This window comes from Phalacrocorax aristotelis, chromosome 10, assembly GCF_949628215.1.
Source record: "Phalacrocorax aristotelis chromosome 10, bGulAri2.1, whole genome shotgun sequence".
Classification (NCBI taxonomy): Eukaryota; Metazoa; Chordata; class Aves; order Suliformes; family Phalacrocoracidae; genus Phalacrocorax; species Phalacrocorax aristotelis.
The window spans coordinates 11182707-11201718 of NC_134285.1; the positions used below are offsets into that span (position 1 = coordinate 11182707).

Consider the following 19012-nt stretch of genomic DNA (forward strand, 5'->3'; position numbering starts at 1 on the left):
GAAACATGCATTTTACATGTAGTTCTTCAGAAATGTTCAATCTGCTCAAAATGGGTTACTTTACATATTCTACTAAAATAACGTTTAATTCCCCAACTCACAAACTAATTACAGCGACATATGACATGATTTGACCTTAGTTCTCTTCACCAGCTGTACATATTTGCTTATTCCCTACACAAGCTGCTACTGCAATAACTATCTCCCTCCTGGCAACTCTCACTCCCAGAAGTCACATTGAACAGATTTTTATAGAACTTACTAATAATTTAACTTCTCTATGAAGAAGGTGTTCCCATTTAAGTAAATCATATATACCACATTAAAACTTTCTTTAGATACAGTCCACATCTAAAAAGTCTAATACCAAGCATTTAGTCCTTCTACATAATTACAAGTGAGGGGTTCGGCTTCTTTGCTGCAGTGGAATATTGGATGCTATTTTGAGCTATTTTTAAGTCTTAACCAGCTACAAAAAACTCCTGTGTAATCACATCCCTGTAACCAGAGTTTGGTTCTTCGTGATTTTGGCTACATTTTTAAATGCAGTGCATAGGACTGCTTTAGATGCAAAACTCTGCGTCCACACAACTGCAAGCAGTCCTGACCACCTACAAGTGCTTCTTTCCAATCAACAGCGTAGAAGTTCTTTGAATGGACTTTGTGCTGCATTGAGCTACAACTGATAAGGATACCAGGAGACTAAAATAGTGTTAAATATTTGTTAACGTTTAACTGCTAATAATTCAGTTGCCAGTTTCTATTTAGAAGGCAAATAGATTGCATGAAACGGTAACTGGTTTACATTTTCAAAAACAAAGTATCATAACTTACAATAGTTGTCATTGCTCCACAGCAAGAACTTTTTATCTCATTGTTTAGACACACCATACTAGTAATGTTCTAGCACTTCTGTGATAAACATCTTCCTTTACTGATGTGTCAGCTCCTATATTTAAGTTTTAAAACATCCATACTGTTCATAACTGTAAACGTTTTAATCCCATGCATTTTTTGAGTGAAGCTGCAACATTCTAGCTACCTTCTTATGCAACAATCGTTGAATAGTGATATTGGATTTAAGATTAATTACATTGTAATCTACTGCGAATGCTAAGCCCTGCTCAATTTACTCTGGTAATTATGATTGCACCACTAGATCAGAAAAAAAATTTTTCACCAGACTAAGTACATGAATGGCTACACACAAAAGTTTTGGCTTAATTTAGAGCTGCTACTAATCATTCCACTTATTAAACATGACATCTCTTATTTCAGTTTAGAAGTGAAACTATGAGGAATAAGAAAAAGCAGTTATTGTTCAGAACAACAAAATGAAAAAAAATCTTGTGAATGACACCAAAACAGTGATGTACAGGTTTTAATGGAGGAGGTTGTTTGGGTTTATTTTTATTTAAATCAAACCATTGCAACAAGACAGTGGTGTCACATTACAGTTCCTCTAAAAGGAGGAAACAATTGTGCACACCTCCTAAAAACTGCAGCTAGTGAAGAAGAAATTCATTACAGACCTTCAAGTTTAGTGTTCATCTAACCTTGTGGAAAAACTCAGAGCATCTGGAAAACAGTTAAAAATTAGAATATGCATAGAAAAGTAAGAAGTTACTAGAGTAACTTACAAGAGAACACTGAAAGACATTTCAAGGGTTCACAAGGAAGTACAGTCACAATATTCTTAGTAAATATTTACCTTAAAACCACCTCTAGCATTCAACAAGGTGTGGCATAAAACCAATTGTACATTAAAATTTTAAGACCTACCCATATTTGCTAACAGTGGGCTCAAACTCTTAGTGTTTGTTCAAAAACAGAGCAATCTCTCCACACAAGAGTGTTAGGTATCATTAACTTTAATATAAATCTTTTCCCAGGTGTGACTTCTCAGTTACATCTAAATGTAAATTTGTTAATATTTTATAAAGCATCAGAATATTTGTTAATCAACAGGGGAGGGGGGTTGGGGTGAGTGGATGTTGGTGGTGCCCCTCCTCCCCCAAATGCTTCAGCATTAGGAAAATAGTTCCCAACATCACTGGAGTAAAAATGCCTCTTCGAGTCATCACATTACATCATTTGCAACTATGAAGAATGTACTGGTATGCCAACATCACTACTTTTACTTGTCTGCTTATAAAAACCTCAAGTTCCAAGTTATTCCAAAATAATGATGGAACTTTACAAGAGTCACTGTAAATTGTGTATTTACACTATAAACAACTTTTACTACATTTGCAACTTCGCATCAGTAGTCTAATATAGATATTTTAAAAGCACCCTTACAAAAGTATTGCACTGGCATCATAAAAATTCACAGTAAGTTTGACTTCCAGACCTTGACAAAACAGTGCAAGAGCTTTTTATCCAAACATTCGCAGGTTATTAAAAATAAAAAAATAATTCTATATTACATGCTGCAGTGATTTTTCTGTGAATCAGGTTTGTTTCTTTCTCAGTTCTCACTTCTTAGGAGATCTAATTTATTTTTTTGAAATGGTGAAAAACACCCACAAAAAACTATCCAGTCCAACATTGAAACAGGTGCATTTGGCAGAGATATGGCTCTATATATCCATTTTATAGAGAGTCCACAATGGTTGCAGAGATTATTCCGTAAGGAGAGAATCCTATTGCATTGAGTAGGGAATTCTCTTTCCATATTTTGCAGCACTTCCCCCACTTTTAGAGGCAGTAACTTCGATAGCCATGTCTTCAGCAGATCCTGAAGATAATACATTAAGAAAAGGTCACTCCAAAATAGTCTTAGAACAAAGTAATATAAAACTGTAAACTGTATATATTTAAAAGTATCTTTCCTCATGTTTAACAGCCAATTAGGACCCAAATAGAAGACCCATCAAGTCAACAGCCCATCTCCAATGGTGGCCAAGTGTGGATGTCTCAATAAAAGCATAAGAATCCAGCATGCAAGTAACCTCATCAGGATTTTATCTCAACTGCCACTTACTGCCCCAGGTCTTTGGGAGCCAAATATATTAACTTTGCATCACTTCTGTTGTTTCCTCTGGCTTTTTGAATCAGTGAATTTTTATCTGTCACACTGTCCCATGTCAAATAATCCCCTGCTTCAATTACGTCGCACGTGACAACTCGTTGGGTCCTGCATTGTCTTGGGAGAGGCATTCCCTGTGTACCTTTTCCATACTGTTTCTGATTTTATAGGCCTCTAGAGTATTTTATACTCTGCATCTCTCTTCAGGCTCAAGGATCCTAATCTACTTGTTATTCCTTTAATATAATTCATTCCATATCTTGAGAATTCTCACCCTTCTCATTCACTTCTACTATATAATTTTTAAGATAGGAAATTGGCAGCATGCCATATTCCATTAATAATGTCAAAACCCAGAAAATTATCAAAATTACAAAAATGCATGAACAGTTTTTGTAATGAACAAATTTCCTTATTAAAGTAACAGTTAATTTTTCCAAATGCTTGATTTTAGGAGAATTTGCAAGTTAGTGGCTCAGAAAGCTTTTCTAATGGCCAGGGTGGGGAGTGGGTATTGAATTTTTTTTTGGGGGGGTGGTGGGAGGGAAGGGGGTTTAGTTTTGGGTGGGGTTTTTTTGGGGGGGTGGTTTGTTTTTTTTTTTGTGGTGTTTTTTCTCCTCCTTTCTCCTGACAATATCTGCCCAAACATGTTTAACCCGTTTGGTTAAGTTCATAAATATCTCCAGATGGGGAAATGATTTGGTCTATCAGAAAGGGATGATCTGATTCAGACAGTTGTTTATGAGAAGATACAAAGTACTTCAGATGAACTCACTTCAAAAGGGAACGCTGAATTATCTTTGGGGGTGCAACTGTTTGTTATCCTTTATCCTACCGTGAAAGTTAAAATCATAGAGCTTATGTTACAAAGTGTAACATAACTCTTCCATACTCTATTTTTGTTCCTTCTGAATCACAATTACTAATGCAACGGTACTGAAGTTTGTTTACTCTAGCGTTAGAAGCTACTGTTTACTTGGGAGAACTTGTAATAAAGCACTCTCTATATTTTCCTGTATAGGAAATAATAAACCACAGATTATTTCTAATTAAAATCCATAACAAGACTTGAAATATTTAAAAATAATGGATAACTTTCACTACTAAAAGTTCATTAAAACAAAATACACAGCTGTGTATGCATACTGAATACAGGCCCATCTACAGAGATCATATATTATCTACTGAACTGAACTGAATACCTATAATTGCCATAATCTTTAGATGAAAAAGGTTAGGCGTGGTCATTTACAAATGCAGTGTCTTCCCTCCAAATATGGATCTCTGTCAATTCTAAACCCATTTCACAAAAAAAACCTAAGAAGAATGACTCATTTTCAACAGCCTGTTTTCTAGTTGCAGATATAGTTAATAATAAACTAAATATCAGTAACAAATCTTAAAGTTGTACTGCTGCTGTTCTTTTCTGCTTCCTACAAGTTTTCTCTTAAGCAATAGTTATCTATATTCTGTCTCTCTACTGTCAGAACTTCCTCTCAAGAAAATTCTGAGGCTTTCATGAAAGAAGATGACCTCCACATGAACTTCTCTGTAAACCCACAGTAGTTTCAAGGAGCAGCAGAAAGAGCTGACCTTGTACACAGTGAATCAGAACTGCAAGATGTTCAGAATCCTTGAATAGTTCAGACACTTAGTGCAAAACTATTTTTACAGTTTCTTTATAAAAGGTTTTTACATAGTGAAATGAAAGCTTGACTTTTTTCTTTTTCCCATTTTCAAGGCATTAAGCATGCTTTTTTCCTAAATAAACACCCCATATTAATGAACACACTAAGGATGTTTTGAAAGGCTTGATGATCTTTGCCAATGTTTCAAAGTTGGACCTAGATACTTTATTTGCACGCTGGATAGTAGTGCATCTTTTTCAGATGACTGAGGTTTAATACAACTATTGATTACATTTATGAGTTTCAAACTATCAGCTACAACTCTGGCCCTAAGTTAAATACAAGTCAGTGTTTCACTTTTTTTTGTTGTTCTCTAAGAAACAAGCATTTTGTATTGCTAAAGAGGAAGCTTCCCCTCACAGGAGCTCATGTGGGTAGTGATTAATGGCGATTTCATTACCCTACATGTACTTCTGGTGACATTTAGAGTTATTGTCAGGGTCAGTTCAGGACCAGTTCGGAACTACACGGCTTCCATGTTCTCACCTGACAGACCCTGCAGTAAGCTCTCCACACATCAACTCCACCACACTCACACATGCTTTACTCCAGCTGGCCTTCTCCATTCTTAGACATGCACAGAAGTAACTTCCCCACCTGATCGAATTTGGGCCACCTCTCTCATCCGATTTCTGTTATCGCCTGAGCTGAGAAAGATTCTATAACTTTTTTTAAGAAGAGCTGTGAGTAAGTGGTTTAACACAAGTTTTCAACTGAATCTCAGGTAAGAGAGTTTTCTCAGACAAACTTAAGGGCGGTGTGTGTCCCCCGGCCCCAGCTTTCCTCCACCGGCCCCTCTGGCTGGAGGCCCTTCCCGGCACGGCAGCACGCCCGGGCCCGGCCTCACCTGCTGGAGTCGGCGGGACGGCCCCGCGGACACCCGGCGCGCTGCAGCTCCAGCTCGGCGGCGGCGGCCCCGGCGCGGGAGCGGGGCGCGGGAGCGAAGGCAGAGGAGACGCGGCGGCTGAGGCCATGCACCAGCCCCCGCAGCAGGCTCTCCCCGCGACCCTTGGGCGGCGCCAACCCCACGTCGTCGCGCAGCTCCTCCAGCGGCACCTCCAGGTTGCCCGCGTACCAGAACACCCACCAGATGAGGCTAAGGAAGATGCCGATGCCACCCGCATAGATGAGCAGGTCAGAGAACACCACGTCGGCGAACACACCAACCAGCAGCACAGCCAGGCCCAGCGCGTCGAAGGCCAGCGCCAGCCAGAAGGCAGCCACGCAGCGGCCCAGCCCGCCGGGGGCCGCCATGGCGGGGGAGCGGCGGCAGCAGCGGCGCCGCCACCGCCTTGGGCCGCCCGCACCCCGGGGGAGGGCGGGGCAGCACCTGAGGGCCACGCCCCTCAGCGGGCACCTGCGCGCGGGGCCACGCCTCCCCGGGCGCTGAGGTGGAAAGCGGGAGCGTCGCGCCTGCCGGGGCCACCCCGCGGACATCGGGGTGACCCCGGGGAGCCCAGCGGGCGCTCGCCGCCTCCCGCCTTAAGCCTCTCCAGGCGCGGCCGACAGCCCGGTGGCCGAGGCGCGGTTCCTACAGCCGGCCTCTCCCCGCAGCAGTGTAGGGCGCCCCTGACCCCTCGAGGCGGCTGGCGCAGCTGGCGCCTCTTCCAGGCGTTTCTCCGCTTTGTAGGAGACTTCATATCAGGAGTGGGTGTGGAGGATTGGCCTGTGGCAACTGTCGGCATTCTGGAGTTGAAGCATCGCTTGCGAGTGGCGGTTGCTGCCATTTCCTTGTGCAGGTGAGCGAGAGGCAGACACCCCTGGGCACGTTGAGCTGTTTCCAGCTGAGGCAGCATCGCCCTGTGAGGGGGTTTAAGGAGGATCTTTGCCTCAGTTTACTTAGACACCCAGAAGGGAGGCACTTCAAAAAAGGTGGCCTTGAGATTAATGTACATGTTGTAGACCTCCACACTCGCAAGAGGCAGTAGCTATCAGGAGGCAGCAGAGATTTGCAAGACAGCGATAATGTGCATCTGCAGTCACACAGACTGCTTTAACTACATGCTTGAGGAAGTTGGCTTGGAAAAGTAGTTAGAATACAACTTTGGGTGAACAAGCGGGAAACCAGTTGTGAATGCAAGGTGTAAAATCCAGCAAGTAAAATTTATGTAAAAGGCAAGATACATATTTCACTTCACTCTTGTGTCAGTTAGTGACCTGGTCCATATCTGCTAATGCTCCCAGTCCCTCAAGCACAAGAACTATATTCAGCTGTAGGCTCTGTTACACGTACTCTTGTGAAACCCCTATACCTAACAGTTTAATGATGGGTAAGCCATGCTGTTCCAGTAACTAGAAACATCAGGCCAGTGGAAAGTCTGACATGCCTAAGAGCATTTGCAGCTTCCATGTATTTGTGGGAGTATAGTGTGCCAAGAATGATGCCGCTGAGGACTATTCCTCCAGTGACAGAATGTTGCCGGTTTACTATATTAAGACTACAGACTCAATTCCTATCATAGCACTTGGTTCACTTATCATTGCTGCTGAACACTGAGAATCAAGACTAGGTAAAGCCACTTCTTCATTAGTGACTGCCTGTGGTACTGACATTATTCCATAAAGGGAGTTCTTAGTAAATCACAAGCTGAAATCTCTTGAAAAGGAAAAAGTTAAAATTGTTCTAAGTACTTCCACAATAAAATATCTTTCACTTTGAGACCTAATACCACTCCTGTCTTGAAAAGAATTATGGTACCAAAAAGCCTATGCTGCTATTTTTCCTGATTATTTTCAACTCTCTTTTGGATTTTAAAGTTTAAACCTAGCTTCAGGAAAACACCTATGGTTCTACTTCTGCCTTACATTATGGTGTTAAATAACCTTCTAACTTTTGCCCCTCTCAAAAGTATAAGATAAAGAAGATAATGTACCAGTTATCCAAGTTTGAGTGAGGTTCATACACCTGCTTAGTTTAGGGGGGTTTATTGCATTAGAATCAAAATAGCTTTTAGGAAGTCAAGCTAATTTTAGGATTATGTACTTACCCTGACAGCAGAATTCAAATGATCATATACAACCCTAAAAGAAATAACTATGACCATTTTGCTTAATCTGAAGATTGATAGGGTGAGAAGGCAGATCCATTTACAACAGAATAACAAATACTGAGGGAATTTTAAACCGAAATCAGTAGTAATAATCTTAATTCAGATTCTTTGGGAAAAGATCTATTTAAGTTATAGTTTTAGTCCTGTGGCATTCTTATTGTGTGCACCACTTACCACCCCCTACGGCCCAAGATGTAATTAAATCCTACAAAATGAGTTTGTGAACAGATTTCTATGATCTTCTCTGGATCCCTCCTGCCAAGACTTTGGTTTGATAGTATTTCAATATTTGCTTTATTATTAGCTGTTTCTTCCCAGTGATGCTGAACTTGAGGGCTCATCTGAAAGTGTAAGTTATATATCACCCTCATCTTACCAAACATGCATATAAATACAGCGATTTCTATAAGCATGGCAGAAGGTTTACAGACCAGCTACAGGCATAAACTAGTCTATGTTTTTTCTAGACAGATGGTATTTTTCTGCCATATTTATCTGTCTATGGAAATGAATTTTTCAGCAAGAGCTCAATATTGTTCAAAACATGACACTGTTGAAGTTACTAACACATTGAATATATTTCCATTTGATTATTTTTTAAAAAAGCACCCAGACCTATAAATAAGAGAATAAGTTAATGTTGTTTTTAAGTTGTTTCTCTCTTGCAAAAGGAATAGTTCAGCAGACTTTTTTTTGAGGGGGGGAAAGGCAGGCACTTTGGCTTCAGTAGATTAACAAGTTGCAAGGTAGCTGCACTAAGTTATTTCACTGTAGTTTTAGTTTCTAATACTGCAGTCTTTTGAAAGATTTGCTTCCTGACTCCAGTTTATCTCTGTGAGGAAGATGAGTTAGTTCATAGAGTTTAATACAAATATGGAGAACTGACCAATTTAGTCAAAACCACCACACTGTGCGCTACTAGAGAATATTTTGGTAGATCTTTATTAAACCTTTCAAATAAAGACTCCCTGCAGAAGCTTGTCCTTAAGCTAATTAAGCATTTAGTATTAACTCTTGCAGTAAATTTTAATAATTTTTTTTTAAATTAAAGTGTTGGTATTTTGAAAGTTATCGACTTCCTCTTCCCTTCTAGCCTCCACGCAGCCACTCTGCTTTCAGTACTTCTAAAAAGGACATGAACTGGATCCCATGAACGATTAATTCACATTAACGATACCCCAAAAATTTTGGCTATTAGTCAGTCTCCACAAAGCACTGAATGCAAGCATACGTGAGTCGTGTAAAGAAAGCATTGTGTTTCTTGAATGCAAGCATACGTGAGCCGTGTAAAGCAAGCACTGTCTGTATTTCTTGAAGTGCTTCAGGAGCTTAGATATGTCTTGACAATTCCATATTTTAAAATATCATTATTCTATACTCTTAATAGAGAAAAAGTTAACAGATTTTTCCATTAAAAAAAAAAAACAAACGCAAAAGTAGCTAAGGAGAAATAATATTATTGACAGTGTTGCATAAGAATTTAACCAAAGTCCCCTTTTTAAATTCAGACTTGTGGGGCTTCTGACAGAACTTGTGGTAATACAGCTTTATTATAAGACTGATAATTTTACTATCCATATCATAAGTGGATTTTATAATTCATTCCTCTGTTCTTTCCACCTTCAATTTTCAAATAAAATGAAGACTGTGAGGCAAAAGATATAGTACCTTAAATTACTTAGATGTCTATTAAACCTTTCACCTTCTGTTTCTAAAGTCAGTCAGAATAAATATTACAGGAATGAAAATGGTTGGTCTGTAAGAATTTATACATAAACACACCAGATTTGCTTTAGTCTCCTGATGGTCATTCCCAGAAACATCTTTACAAAGGCTCAGACATGACTATTACATGCTAGTTATTCATGCAAGACTGAACTTAATACTCACCAAGATGGTTTGCAGAGCTAAACCAGGTCAGCCCTCAGGGAAGTGTTCTCTATCATAGCTGTTTCTGCCAGCATAGAAAATTCAGTTATCTTTGTGGAAGAGCATTTATACTAAGGACATGAAGCGGTGATTTGGTCCTTACAGCTTGCCAGTTGGACTTAGTTAATTGAAAACAATTCTGCTTTACACCCAATTTGATTGTGTAATGCATCAGCAATAGGCACAATTTCAACTTGAGTGAATGTTAGTTTTTCATATTTACCTCCTTTCTTGATTAGCAAAGTGACAGGTTTTCCCAGGTCTCTTAAACAAGCAAGAAAAACATTACTAAGACATAGTTCCATAACAAATTTAACTCATCATTCAACACTGATCTTCAATACATACGGTCTGCTGAAAAGTTGAGAAATGTACCTCCATGTAACAATGGTAAATTACTGCTTCTGAGCAAGGGTGGCTACTTGAAATGCCTCCAAGTGAAGATCTGTGATAGCTATGTCAAATTATTACCCACTGATTTTCTGAATTCTAAATATATGTATTTTTAATAAAAGTACATTACTCATAGGAAGAATAAAAATCACATCAGTAGTGTTACATCTTATTTAACTGTCAGAATCCTAGATAGTCCACAACATAAAAGGAACAAATTTCACTATATATTATATTATATATATACTTTTTCCCCAGTGGGTTAGTTTGTAGCTGTCTCACTCAGCTGCTGTACATGTCTTACCTAGCTGTATGAATTCTGGTGCTGCTATCAAACAAAAGGCAAGACTGACTACTGCAGTCCCAACGTAGATTGGCTCAAGGTGCTGCAGAATTTCAAGGCAGTACTAGTTAATATTTTAAATGTGAAGGATGTTTTTCTAGCACCTACAAGCCAGTACAATTCACTGTAAATTACTCATACAGAAGTTATGCTCTTCATTTCATAAGTTTCTGCACATCTACAAATTAAGAAACATCTTAATGTGAATGATTAGATACAAAACCACATTTTTAGAAAGGAGGTGAGTTCTGTATCTATTCTCTTACTTAGCTATTATGGAAGTAAGGTAAGTGATGGGATTATTTTTGGACAAGATCAGATCTTTTTGTTAGCATTGACCTAACAGGGATCATTGAGTCAGACTTGCTTTTTTCGCTATGATTGATTTGTTTCTTGATTAAAAAATGTTTATAGTAAACTAGAACAAGAGGTCGTGGGTTACAGAAAGTTGACACCATAGAACAAAATCTTTTCATATTCTTTAGTAGGTTTTTTACCACTTTTTATTTAGCACCCAATTCTTTCTAGGTAGCAAATCTATTCATATGGGATATCCCATAAACAGAAGATGGGATAGATTTTTTTTTTAACTCTGCAAATTAGGCTGGTTACATACTGTTGATTAATCTTGTCTCTTATGACCTTTTTCCTATTTAGATTTGAGTAAAATACTGCAAATAAAGATTTTTACTACTAGGACTTTTCATCACAAATCTGTATTCTCACTCTGAGAATGATGTGAGGGAATTACAGAGAGCAGCAATTTGGTTGTTCTGTAAAATTCCAAACAGATAACCTTTCAGGTCTGTAGTGGCTATTTTTCATGCCTTTATGGGACTGGCTTAGTTAGCTGGCACACCCCAAATTCATACAGCCTTTGGTGTTTTTCAGATGGAAGAAACCATAGTATTGTGACCAGCATACAGTAATACCCTCAATTGTTCTGGTAGCAGAAATAAAGCCCAAAAGTGAAGGTAAGGAGATTTTGCTTGATGTCATAAAGTATAAATAGTCAAAGCATACAATGATAAAATTGTCTGTGCTTTTTTTTTTTAACACACACACACACACTAATAGCCTAGGTAAAAATAACAAGCCAAACAATGTATTTTCTAGCTATCAGGCTACTAACTTTAATATCTGGAATCAAATTGATAGATATGAACCTATTTTCATTATTTTGAACAATTTAAGGAAAAAAAGGTAGCGTCTATTTCACCTTTTAAATCACTTGTTAAATAGATTGTGTCTCCTGGTCTGCATGCTTCTTGCTTCAGCCATTGTCTGCTCACATACTAAGCTATGCTTCAGGAAGATGTCACCCATAAAGTATCTCAGCTTTTTTTCCTGGAATAGTCCCCTCCCTGCCCATTGACACTTAAAGAATTTGAACGGTTTTAGTTTGGACCAGGAAAAGATAAAAGGTAAGAAATAGAGCCAATTAAGATCATGAGTTTATTTGTTCCAGCTCCTCAGTTAGAAGGAAACACAAATGAATCATTACAGGTCTCAGTGAAAAAAGCTCTTGGGATCAGATTTACTTAAGAAGGTATTTTACTTCAATATATTTATTTACTAAAGAGACCCCACTGAATGACTACATAAAATGTGTTACAACAGACACCATTCATGCTGACTGTGGCCTGTGCACTTTCTTGGGTGTTTGCTTTGGTGTTTTTGAAGATTTCTTGGCTGACTGTATTGATTTTCCAGCTTTTGGTGTTGCAAAAGACTTAGCTTCAGGCTTTCTAGGAGTCTTTTTCACCTCTTTTTCTTTTATTGCTTCCTTTGGCATGCTGAGCTGCTTGGCTTTTTTCTGTTTTGGTGTGGTCTGCGAGTCTGCACACACTTCTGTAACTTTGCTTTTTGTTTTTGGAGTCTCCACAGCTAGAGGCTGTTTCTTTCTCTTACCACCGGGTGTTTTAGTTTTCTCGCTCAGGTTGTCACCTTTTTGTGGACTTGGTTCAATTTTCTGTATTTAAGACAAACAAAAAATTACCCTTTCACCTAAGAAACATCTTTACTGTTTTTCAAGAAGGTAGGTCAATGAAAACAATTATAAATGACAAATACTTTCGTATCAATAGAACTGTGCCCTAGCTCAAATAATTTGTTCACATTTCAGTCTGGATGCAGTGGATTAGACACAGAACTAAATCATAAAAATAATGAAAATATAACAAAATAGTAAGAAAGTAAATAGATTTAATAGATGCAAGGATCCTCCTGGCCAGTCAAGTCACTGACCTCTGCTGGCACAGCTTTAAACCACAGTCCTCCTCTTGCTGCATTTCCAGGCTTAATAGACTGAATATAGACCAGCTCTATTTGAAGTCCAGCTGTACACACACAAACTGACTGCACTCTAATTTGCACACTAGGCCTAGTATTCCCCTTGACTTCATCGTATATTCCCAAACCGCCCTCATGAAGGAAGGTTGCTGCCATCAGAACAATTCATACAACCCAACTCTAGCTGTATCCCAGGCATCTGGAAACAGGGCTCTGGCAATCACATCACATGAGCTAATCTAGACCTGTTGCATGAGAGCAGCTTGACGCAAGCTGTATGAAATTTTTTTGTGGGCCTGCACATAATCATAGTTTTAGTTTGGGCATCCCTGAAGAGGTGCAGTGCTAGAGTTTAAGGATATGCTCCATCATGAATGCAGTATAACCAAGTTGAATTTGTAAGTGTTACTGTTCTATTCATCCAAATATCTTTCCCAGATATTTGTTAAACTGGTTGCTTTGCAGACAGGTTAATAACCTGATCCACATCATCTTGAATAATGACCACAGGAAGTCCCTAAGGTATTTCATGCAACCTGCTAGCTCTCAATTTATGTGATTGTTAATGTTGCATATTACTATCCTAGAGAATGTTACTTGTTCTTCCTCAAATTTTGCACTCCAGACAGAAAATGGTACATTAAAATGCATTAAAATTTAATTTTACAAGAAATTTTAAATTAAAAGTTGTATTATTTACTTAATCAAGTATTAAGCTGTTTCTCAATCATTTACCCTTTCTTCTGACTTCAGGTGTATTATCTGACTTAGACAAAATTGCTACTATTCAGAAAAATATGTAAAAGGACAATAACCACTGGCTTCCTCTGCCTGTAAGAGATGTTAACTAAAAAATAAGAAAAACCTTAAAACCAAACCAAACCATCTCCCCGGGGCATGCCCCACCATACAGTCAATTCTTGCTTTCATGATATATTCACAAAAAAATCCAGTTCACTTGAAGCGTGTTAACACACACTGTTCCCTAAGGAGCAATGAATGATTTCAACAGTTCAAGATCTTTACTTTTAACTGAAATGTGAGTTTCTTGATACTATTAAACAGTTACCTTCAGCTCAGCTAAGCTGGTTGTTTGCATAGGCACCAGTTGTGGAATTTCTTCATCATCATCATCATCATGATCACCTGATTCTTGGACTACTACTTTTTCTTTTATCTCAAGCGCCTGAGTAGCAGCATCAGCATTTATTTTAGTTGTCAAAGTCACTTGACCTGAATTCAGTTTCTTAGCTGCCGCCTTTGGTTTCTTGTTCTTTCCCTTCTGGAATTCATTAGAAGCACATCTCAGACAAATCCCCGTAATATTTCCAAATATCTAATAATTGTTTTAATATGGTTAAAAATAAGACTGTCTAGTAACATTAATTTAAATATTGTTCTTCAATAGACCGGGACTGGTCCACCATATGTAATATATGAAAAAATTCATTGCTTTCAGAAGTTTACTATAAGTAGCTCATAGGTAAATGATAATAATGTCATGATTACAGTCTTTAAGTTGAATATATATGCTCCAAATTTATCTTAGACAGAAGAACATAACAAGCAGAGCTCAGTACAAAGGAATAGCTGATTATTTTCTTTTTTAAAAAGTAGGTGAGCCCCCCCCGCCCCGAAATATATTGAGCTTGTGAATTATTCAGATGTCACTGATTAGCCAACAAATAACAGATGCATAGTCTGAATCCATGTATATGTTAACAAGTGTATTTTCAGAAGGCTAATATGAATAAAAAATACAAGCAAAAGTTCTAAGAATGAATCTCAGCTCCCTACAGTTTAGGACTAGAAAAACTTAGCTAAATTATTTCCAGTTTGCTTTACAACCTATTGGGGAGCTTCCATTATTTCATTAGTATTACTGAGTATCTGAAGTGCTCAGAGTCAGGAGCACCTAACCCATTTGTAGCCATAAATGCCTGGGATCTACTAAAATGTTTAAACTCAATATATCAGACACTATAATGCATGAAAGGAAGCCAAAGAACTAGTTGTTCTGATTTGAGTTTATGGAAAGTTTGAAGAATTTTTCTTTTACCTTTACTTCTTTTTTTTTGAGAGATGGCTGTCTGTCAAGCTCATCCAAGTTGGAGATATTTGCAGTAAAAATTGGAAGTGCAACTGATTTAAGTGTTTTGAGGTGAAGAATTTTTACATTTTTCCAATCCTGCAAAAACAAAAACAGTGTATTATGTAAAAATAGCAAAGCTGAGTTATGATTTGACTTGGCTTTAATGCAGTTAATCAGCAGTACCTTTGGTAACTTCTTTGCAATCACCTCAGCTGCTGCAATGACATTATCTACTATCTCATCAGCTTTCATTCCAGTGTGACCTATACGTGCTGTACTGAAAGAAGTGAAGAGTAATATTTATATGTGGGCAAATAAGCATACTTCAAGTTACTTGTTTTTAGGCATACCCAGAAATGAAAAAAGCCCACTTATCTGCAATTATCTTAACCTTCATTAAGGATGGCTGGCTATTGCAGACGTCTTTTGTAATAACAGTCAGATTTACCTGTATTCACCTTTCTGTATTGGGATACACAACTTCTGCCTTGTATGACTAGGCATATTACCAATTTAGATCCTTTTAGATGCACAAGAAATGAAAAAAGTCTTATAAGAATAGAATATTTTTGAAGTAGTTTTTATCTAATTTAACAGTTTACTTTTCTAAGATTGTAGATGCTGTTTGACAGCAACAGTTGCCTAGAAATTCCTTAGGTCTAAGGAAAGAGAGACAAGAAGTAAAACTTCACAGTAAAACTTCTTCATAAGTGGAACTACTGATTTCTTTATACAGGTTAAGGTTCAAAATGGCCTGTATCTGGAATGGTGACCCTTAATCACTTTCATTCACATGTTAATGGATAAAAATAATTCACCCGAAATTCCTACAGTTAAGGTACAACCACCCTTCAAGTGAAGTATTGATCTACTTATACTTACTAACAGCACCCTTTGTTGGTAACTGGGAGTGTAGTCCCCTGGATATGTTTTTGCAGTTCCTTAGCAAGATTTCTGGCTTTCAGGTTTACAGATAAAGGTGCCCTAAAAAGGAAAGGGGAAATTAAGGAAAAGAAGATTTAAAAACCCAATCCAAACGAAAAAAAGCCGCCACCCCCCAAAAAACAACCAACCAAAACTTTACTAAGAAGAATCTAATCTTATAAAAGATAGCACAAAATGGGTATACAGAATTTAAAGACCTACTTTTTCCTTTCATAGAAGTGTTTTCCTAGATGTGAGGGCAAGAGCCTTCTAATTCGGTCATCAGACAGAAAGAGATCAAACCTGTTCAGGAGGCGACGCTTTGCTTCAAATAGTTTATACTCTTTTTTGAGAGTTTTGTATGAGATGATCTGCAATGCAAGTAACAGGTTAGTCCCCACTGCTGACAACACAGCCTAGAATACTTCTCAGAACTGCACGGAATTAACTTGCATACACGATAGTCTCTCATGGCGCATTATTTTAGAATGCTGAAGACAATCAATAGAAAAAGGACACGGTACTTTTTGTTTTAAGAATCAAATAATATGGATGTCTTGCATACTGTGAATCACCAAACAGAACTTGATTACATGGTAACATCTAAATCAAGTTTGAATACAACAATAAAACGATTTTCTAGTTTTATTGCTGGTAGCATAAACAGTCCAATCCAGCTGCAAAGAACTCAAATATTCTGTTACGTTGTGAGTTTTTTCCTGTTGCTTACTCAAGCTAAATATTGAGCATATATCTAGCAATTACATCTGATTGCTAAAGATCCTGTTTCAAACTCAAATTATTCTAACTAAATTTTGAAGTTTAGAAAAACTAGTGTGAATAGTCAGAAAAATGTTACTAGAGCTCAGAACCATTGACATTAGAATATTAAACAGCAGAAGACAACAACTACTACTTTCCCTTTTTGTTGGTACAAGAGGAAAGAAATGACAGTACTGTACTACTCCATAACAGATCTTTCTTACCTGGCCAATACTTCTGATCCCATTCTGGATTAAAAGTTTCCTGTACAGATTTTCAGTCTGTTCTGCTGATAAATTTGGCTCATCCTTTGTGAACAGGCAAACCTCAGCTGTTTCTGGTCGAATGCCATGGGGCAGTGGTCTACAACAAGAGCATGAGATGGAGAGGGAATGACTAAGAGGAAGAAGTAGGTTTTTTCCCAAACTAGGTCTACACTGAGAGATCATTACCCTTTAACAAGTACTACAGGGAAGCTGGGTATCTAGATTCTGTTCTCTGTCAACTACTACACGTTCTCAGTGGAACCTATAATTCTTGAAGCAAACAGAACTGTAACAGGCAATCATATTCCACAGTCTCAGTCAGATACACCACTGAATTCGCTGAATCCATCTGTCCTGCCAGGAACTGTTACCACACAGGTCCTGGGAGAAGGAGGACCACCAATTCTCCTCTCTTTACACCATCCAGTCATTAGACGAGTCTTTGTAGAACTGGGGCACAGATACATAGATGTAAACTTTCTCAACATAGCATAGCTATGGCTTAAAAGAAAACGTATAATTCATATTCGGGTTTGGGTATCACGGGAGGGGGTCTTTCTCATGGTTTGGTGGGGGGTTAAGACAGAGAAGAGGTTGATTCCTTTTCTTGAGTGTCAGGCACATACCTTGTAACTAGCAACCAACAGAAACAGCATTCTATCTGTGCGTGAAGCGGGCACAAGCTTCCAGCCGCAAAAAAGCGGGGGTAAAGCAGCGGTCCGACCCGACAGCGCCGCTCACGGCACACCTCCCTTAAGCCCAGAATCAGCTAAGCGCTCTTTTCCGTGCTAAAGGACACGAGCAACCCCCGTGACTAACAGCCGAGGGTGAATTTCTTACATCTTGATGACCTGCGCCGCCCGCGGGACCTTCCAGACAGTCACCAGGAGGTGGACGTTCTCGCCCTCGTTGAGAAGCAGCGCGTCTCCCTTGGCCTTGCTTCTGGCGAAAGCCAGGAGGGCCTCCACCGCCTTCTTCACCTGCAACGGCACGGCAGCGGCCGGCATTACCTTACCTTACCTTACCTTACCTTACATTACATTACATTACCTTACGTTACGTTACGTTACGGCCCCGCTCCACCCCGCCCCACCGTGCCTGCTCGCGCTCCAGCCGCTCCGGCCCGCCCGCCATGTCTCCCTCGGCGCCACGTGCAGCCACCGCCTTCCGGGGCACGTCGGGGGCACGTCCGGGGGCGGGGCGGGGAGGTGGCCCGCGGGCCCCGGGAGGCGGTGCTCGGGGCGGGTCAGGGCTGCACGGCCGGGCTCACCTCACCTCAACTCAGCTCAAGTCAGCTCAGCCTGCGGGAGCGCTGCGACGGCCGGCAGTCCAACGTGCAGTGCAGCCGGCTTCAGCAGCAGGGCCGGCCGGGGGTCAGTCCCGTTGCTCAGGGCTGTATCCAGCCGGGGGCTCACAGCCTCCAGGGAGGAAGAAGGCAAGCCCCGTGTGGGCAGCCTGTTCCTACGCCTGAGTGTCCTCACGGCGAAAAAAACCCTTTTTGTCGTACTCGCGTTGATCTATTGATGGTGCTGGATCGGTCCCGCCCGGGACGCTGCTGGCCACCTTTGCCTCCAGGGAACATGTTTAGGTGGCTCATGTTTAGCTCCCTGTCCCCCAGGTTCTTCCCAGTAGAGCTGCTCCCCAGCCAGTCATTTTCCACTCAGGAAGAGGCTACTCCTTCCCAAATGCAGGCTTGCATTTGCCTTTGTTGAATATCAAAACATTTGTGTTGCCTAATACCTCTAGCCTACCTAGGTCCCTCTGTATGTGAGCCCTGCCCTCAAAGGTGTCGACTGGTCCCCAAGTTTGATGTAATCTGCAAACAATATGACCATGCTTCAGGTTATTGATAAAGATATGAAATAGAACATGTCCCAGGATAAATCCCAGCAGTACTCCGTTTGTTATTGGCCCTCAGGTAGAGTACAAGCCATTATCTCTGCCCTCAGAGCCCCATTGTCCAACCAGTTGTTAGCCATCTAGTTGGCCACTCACCCAGACCATAATGTTTAGGATACAAGGAGATTGTGGGAGACTTTTGAAAGCTGTGTTACAGTTGAGGTGAATCCCATCCACTCCTTTCCCCTCATCTGCAAATCTAGTCATTTTGTCGTAGAAAGTAATCAGGTTGTTCAGGATGATTTGCAGTTGGTCAATCCATGCTGATTGCTCCCAGACACCTCCTGCATGCACCCAAAAATGTATTCTAAGAGGACTTGATCCATGATTTACCAAGTGACCA

The 19012-nt window shown here is 39.8% G+C and overlaps 2 protein-coding genes across 2 annotated transcripts; both read right to left on the minus strand.

Annotated features, from left to right (window-relative positions):
* Positions 1–1855: 1855 nt before the first annotated feature.
* On the minus strand, positions 1856–6138 carry LOC142062598 (transmembrane protein 238-like). Its single transcript, XM_075105219.1, has 2 exons — positions 5567–6138; positions 1856–2740 (listed from the first exon to the last, which is right to left on the minus strand). The coding sequence occupies exons 1-2, from the start codon at positions 5971–5973 to the stop codon at positions 2731–2733; spliced, it is 417 nt and encodes a 138-aa protein (XP_074961320.1). The 5' UTR covers positions 5974–6138; the 3' UTR covers positions 1856–2730.
* Positions 6139–11870: 5732 nt separating this feature from the next.
* Positions 11871–17973, minus strand: RSL1D1 (ribosomal L1 domain containing 1). The gene is made up of 9 exons (XM_075105220.1): positions 17869–17973; positions 17611–17750; positions 16729–16867; positions 15965–16113; positions 15701–15802; positions 15002–15095; positions 14786–14914; positions 13796–14008; positions 11871–12406 (listed from the first exon to the last, which is right to left on the minus strand). The coding sequence occupies exons 1-9, from the start codon at positions 17902–17904 to the stop codon at positions 12062–12064; spliced, it is 1347 nt and encodes a 448-aa protein (XP_074961321.1). The 5' UTR covers positions 17905–17973; the 3' UTR covers positions 11871–12061.
* Between the last annotated feature and the right edge of the window lie 1039 nt (positions 17974–19012).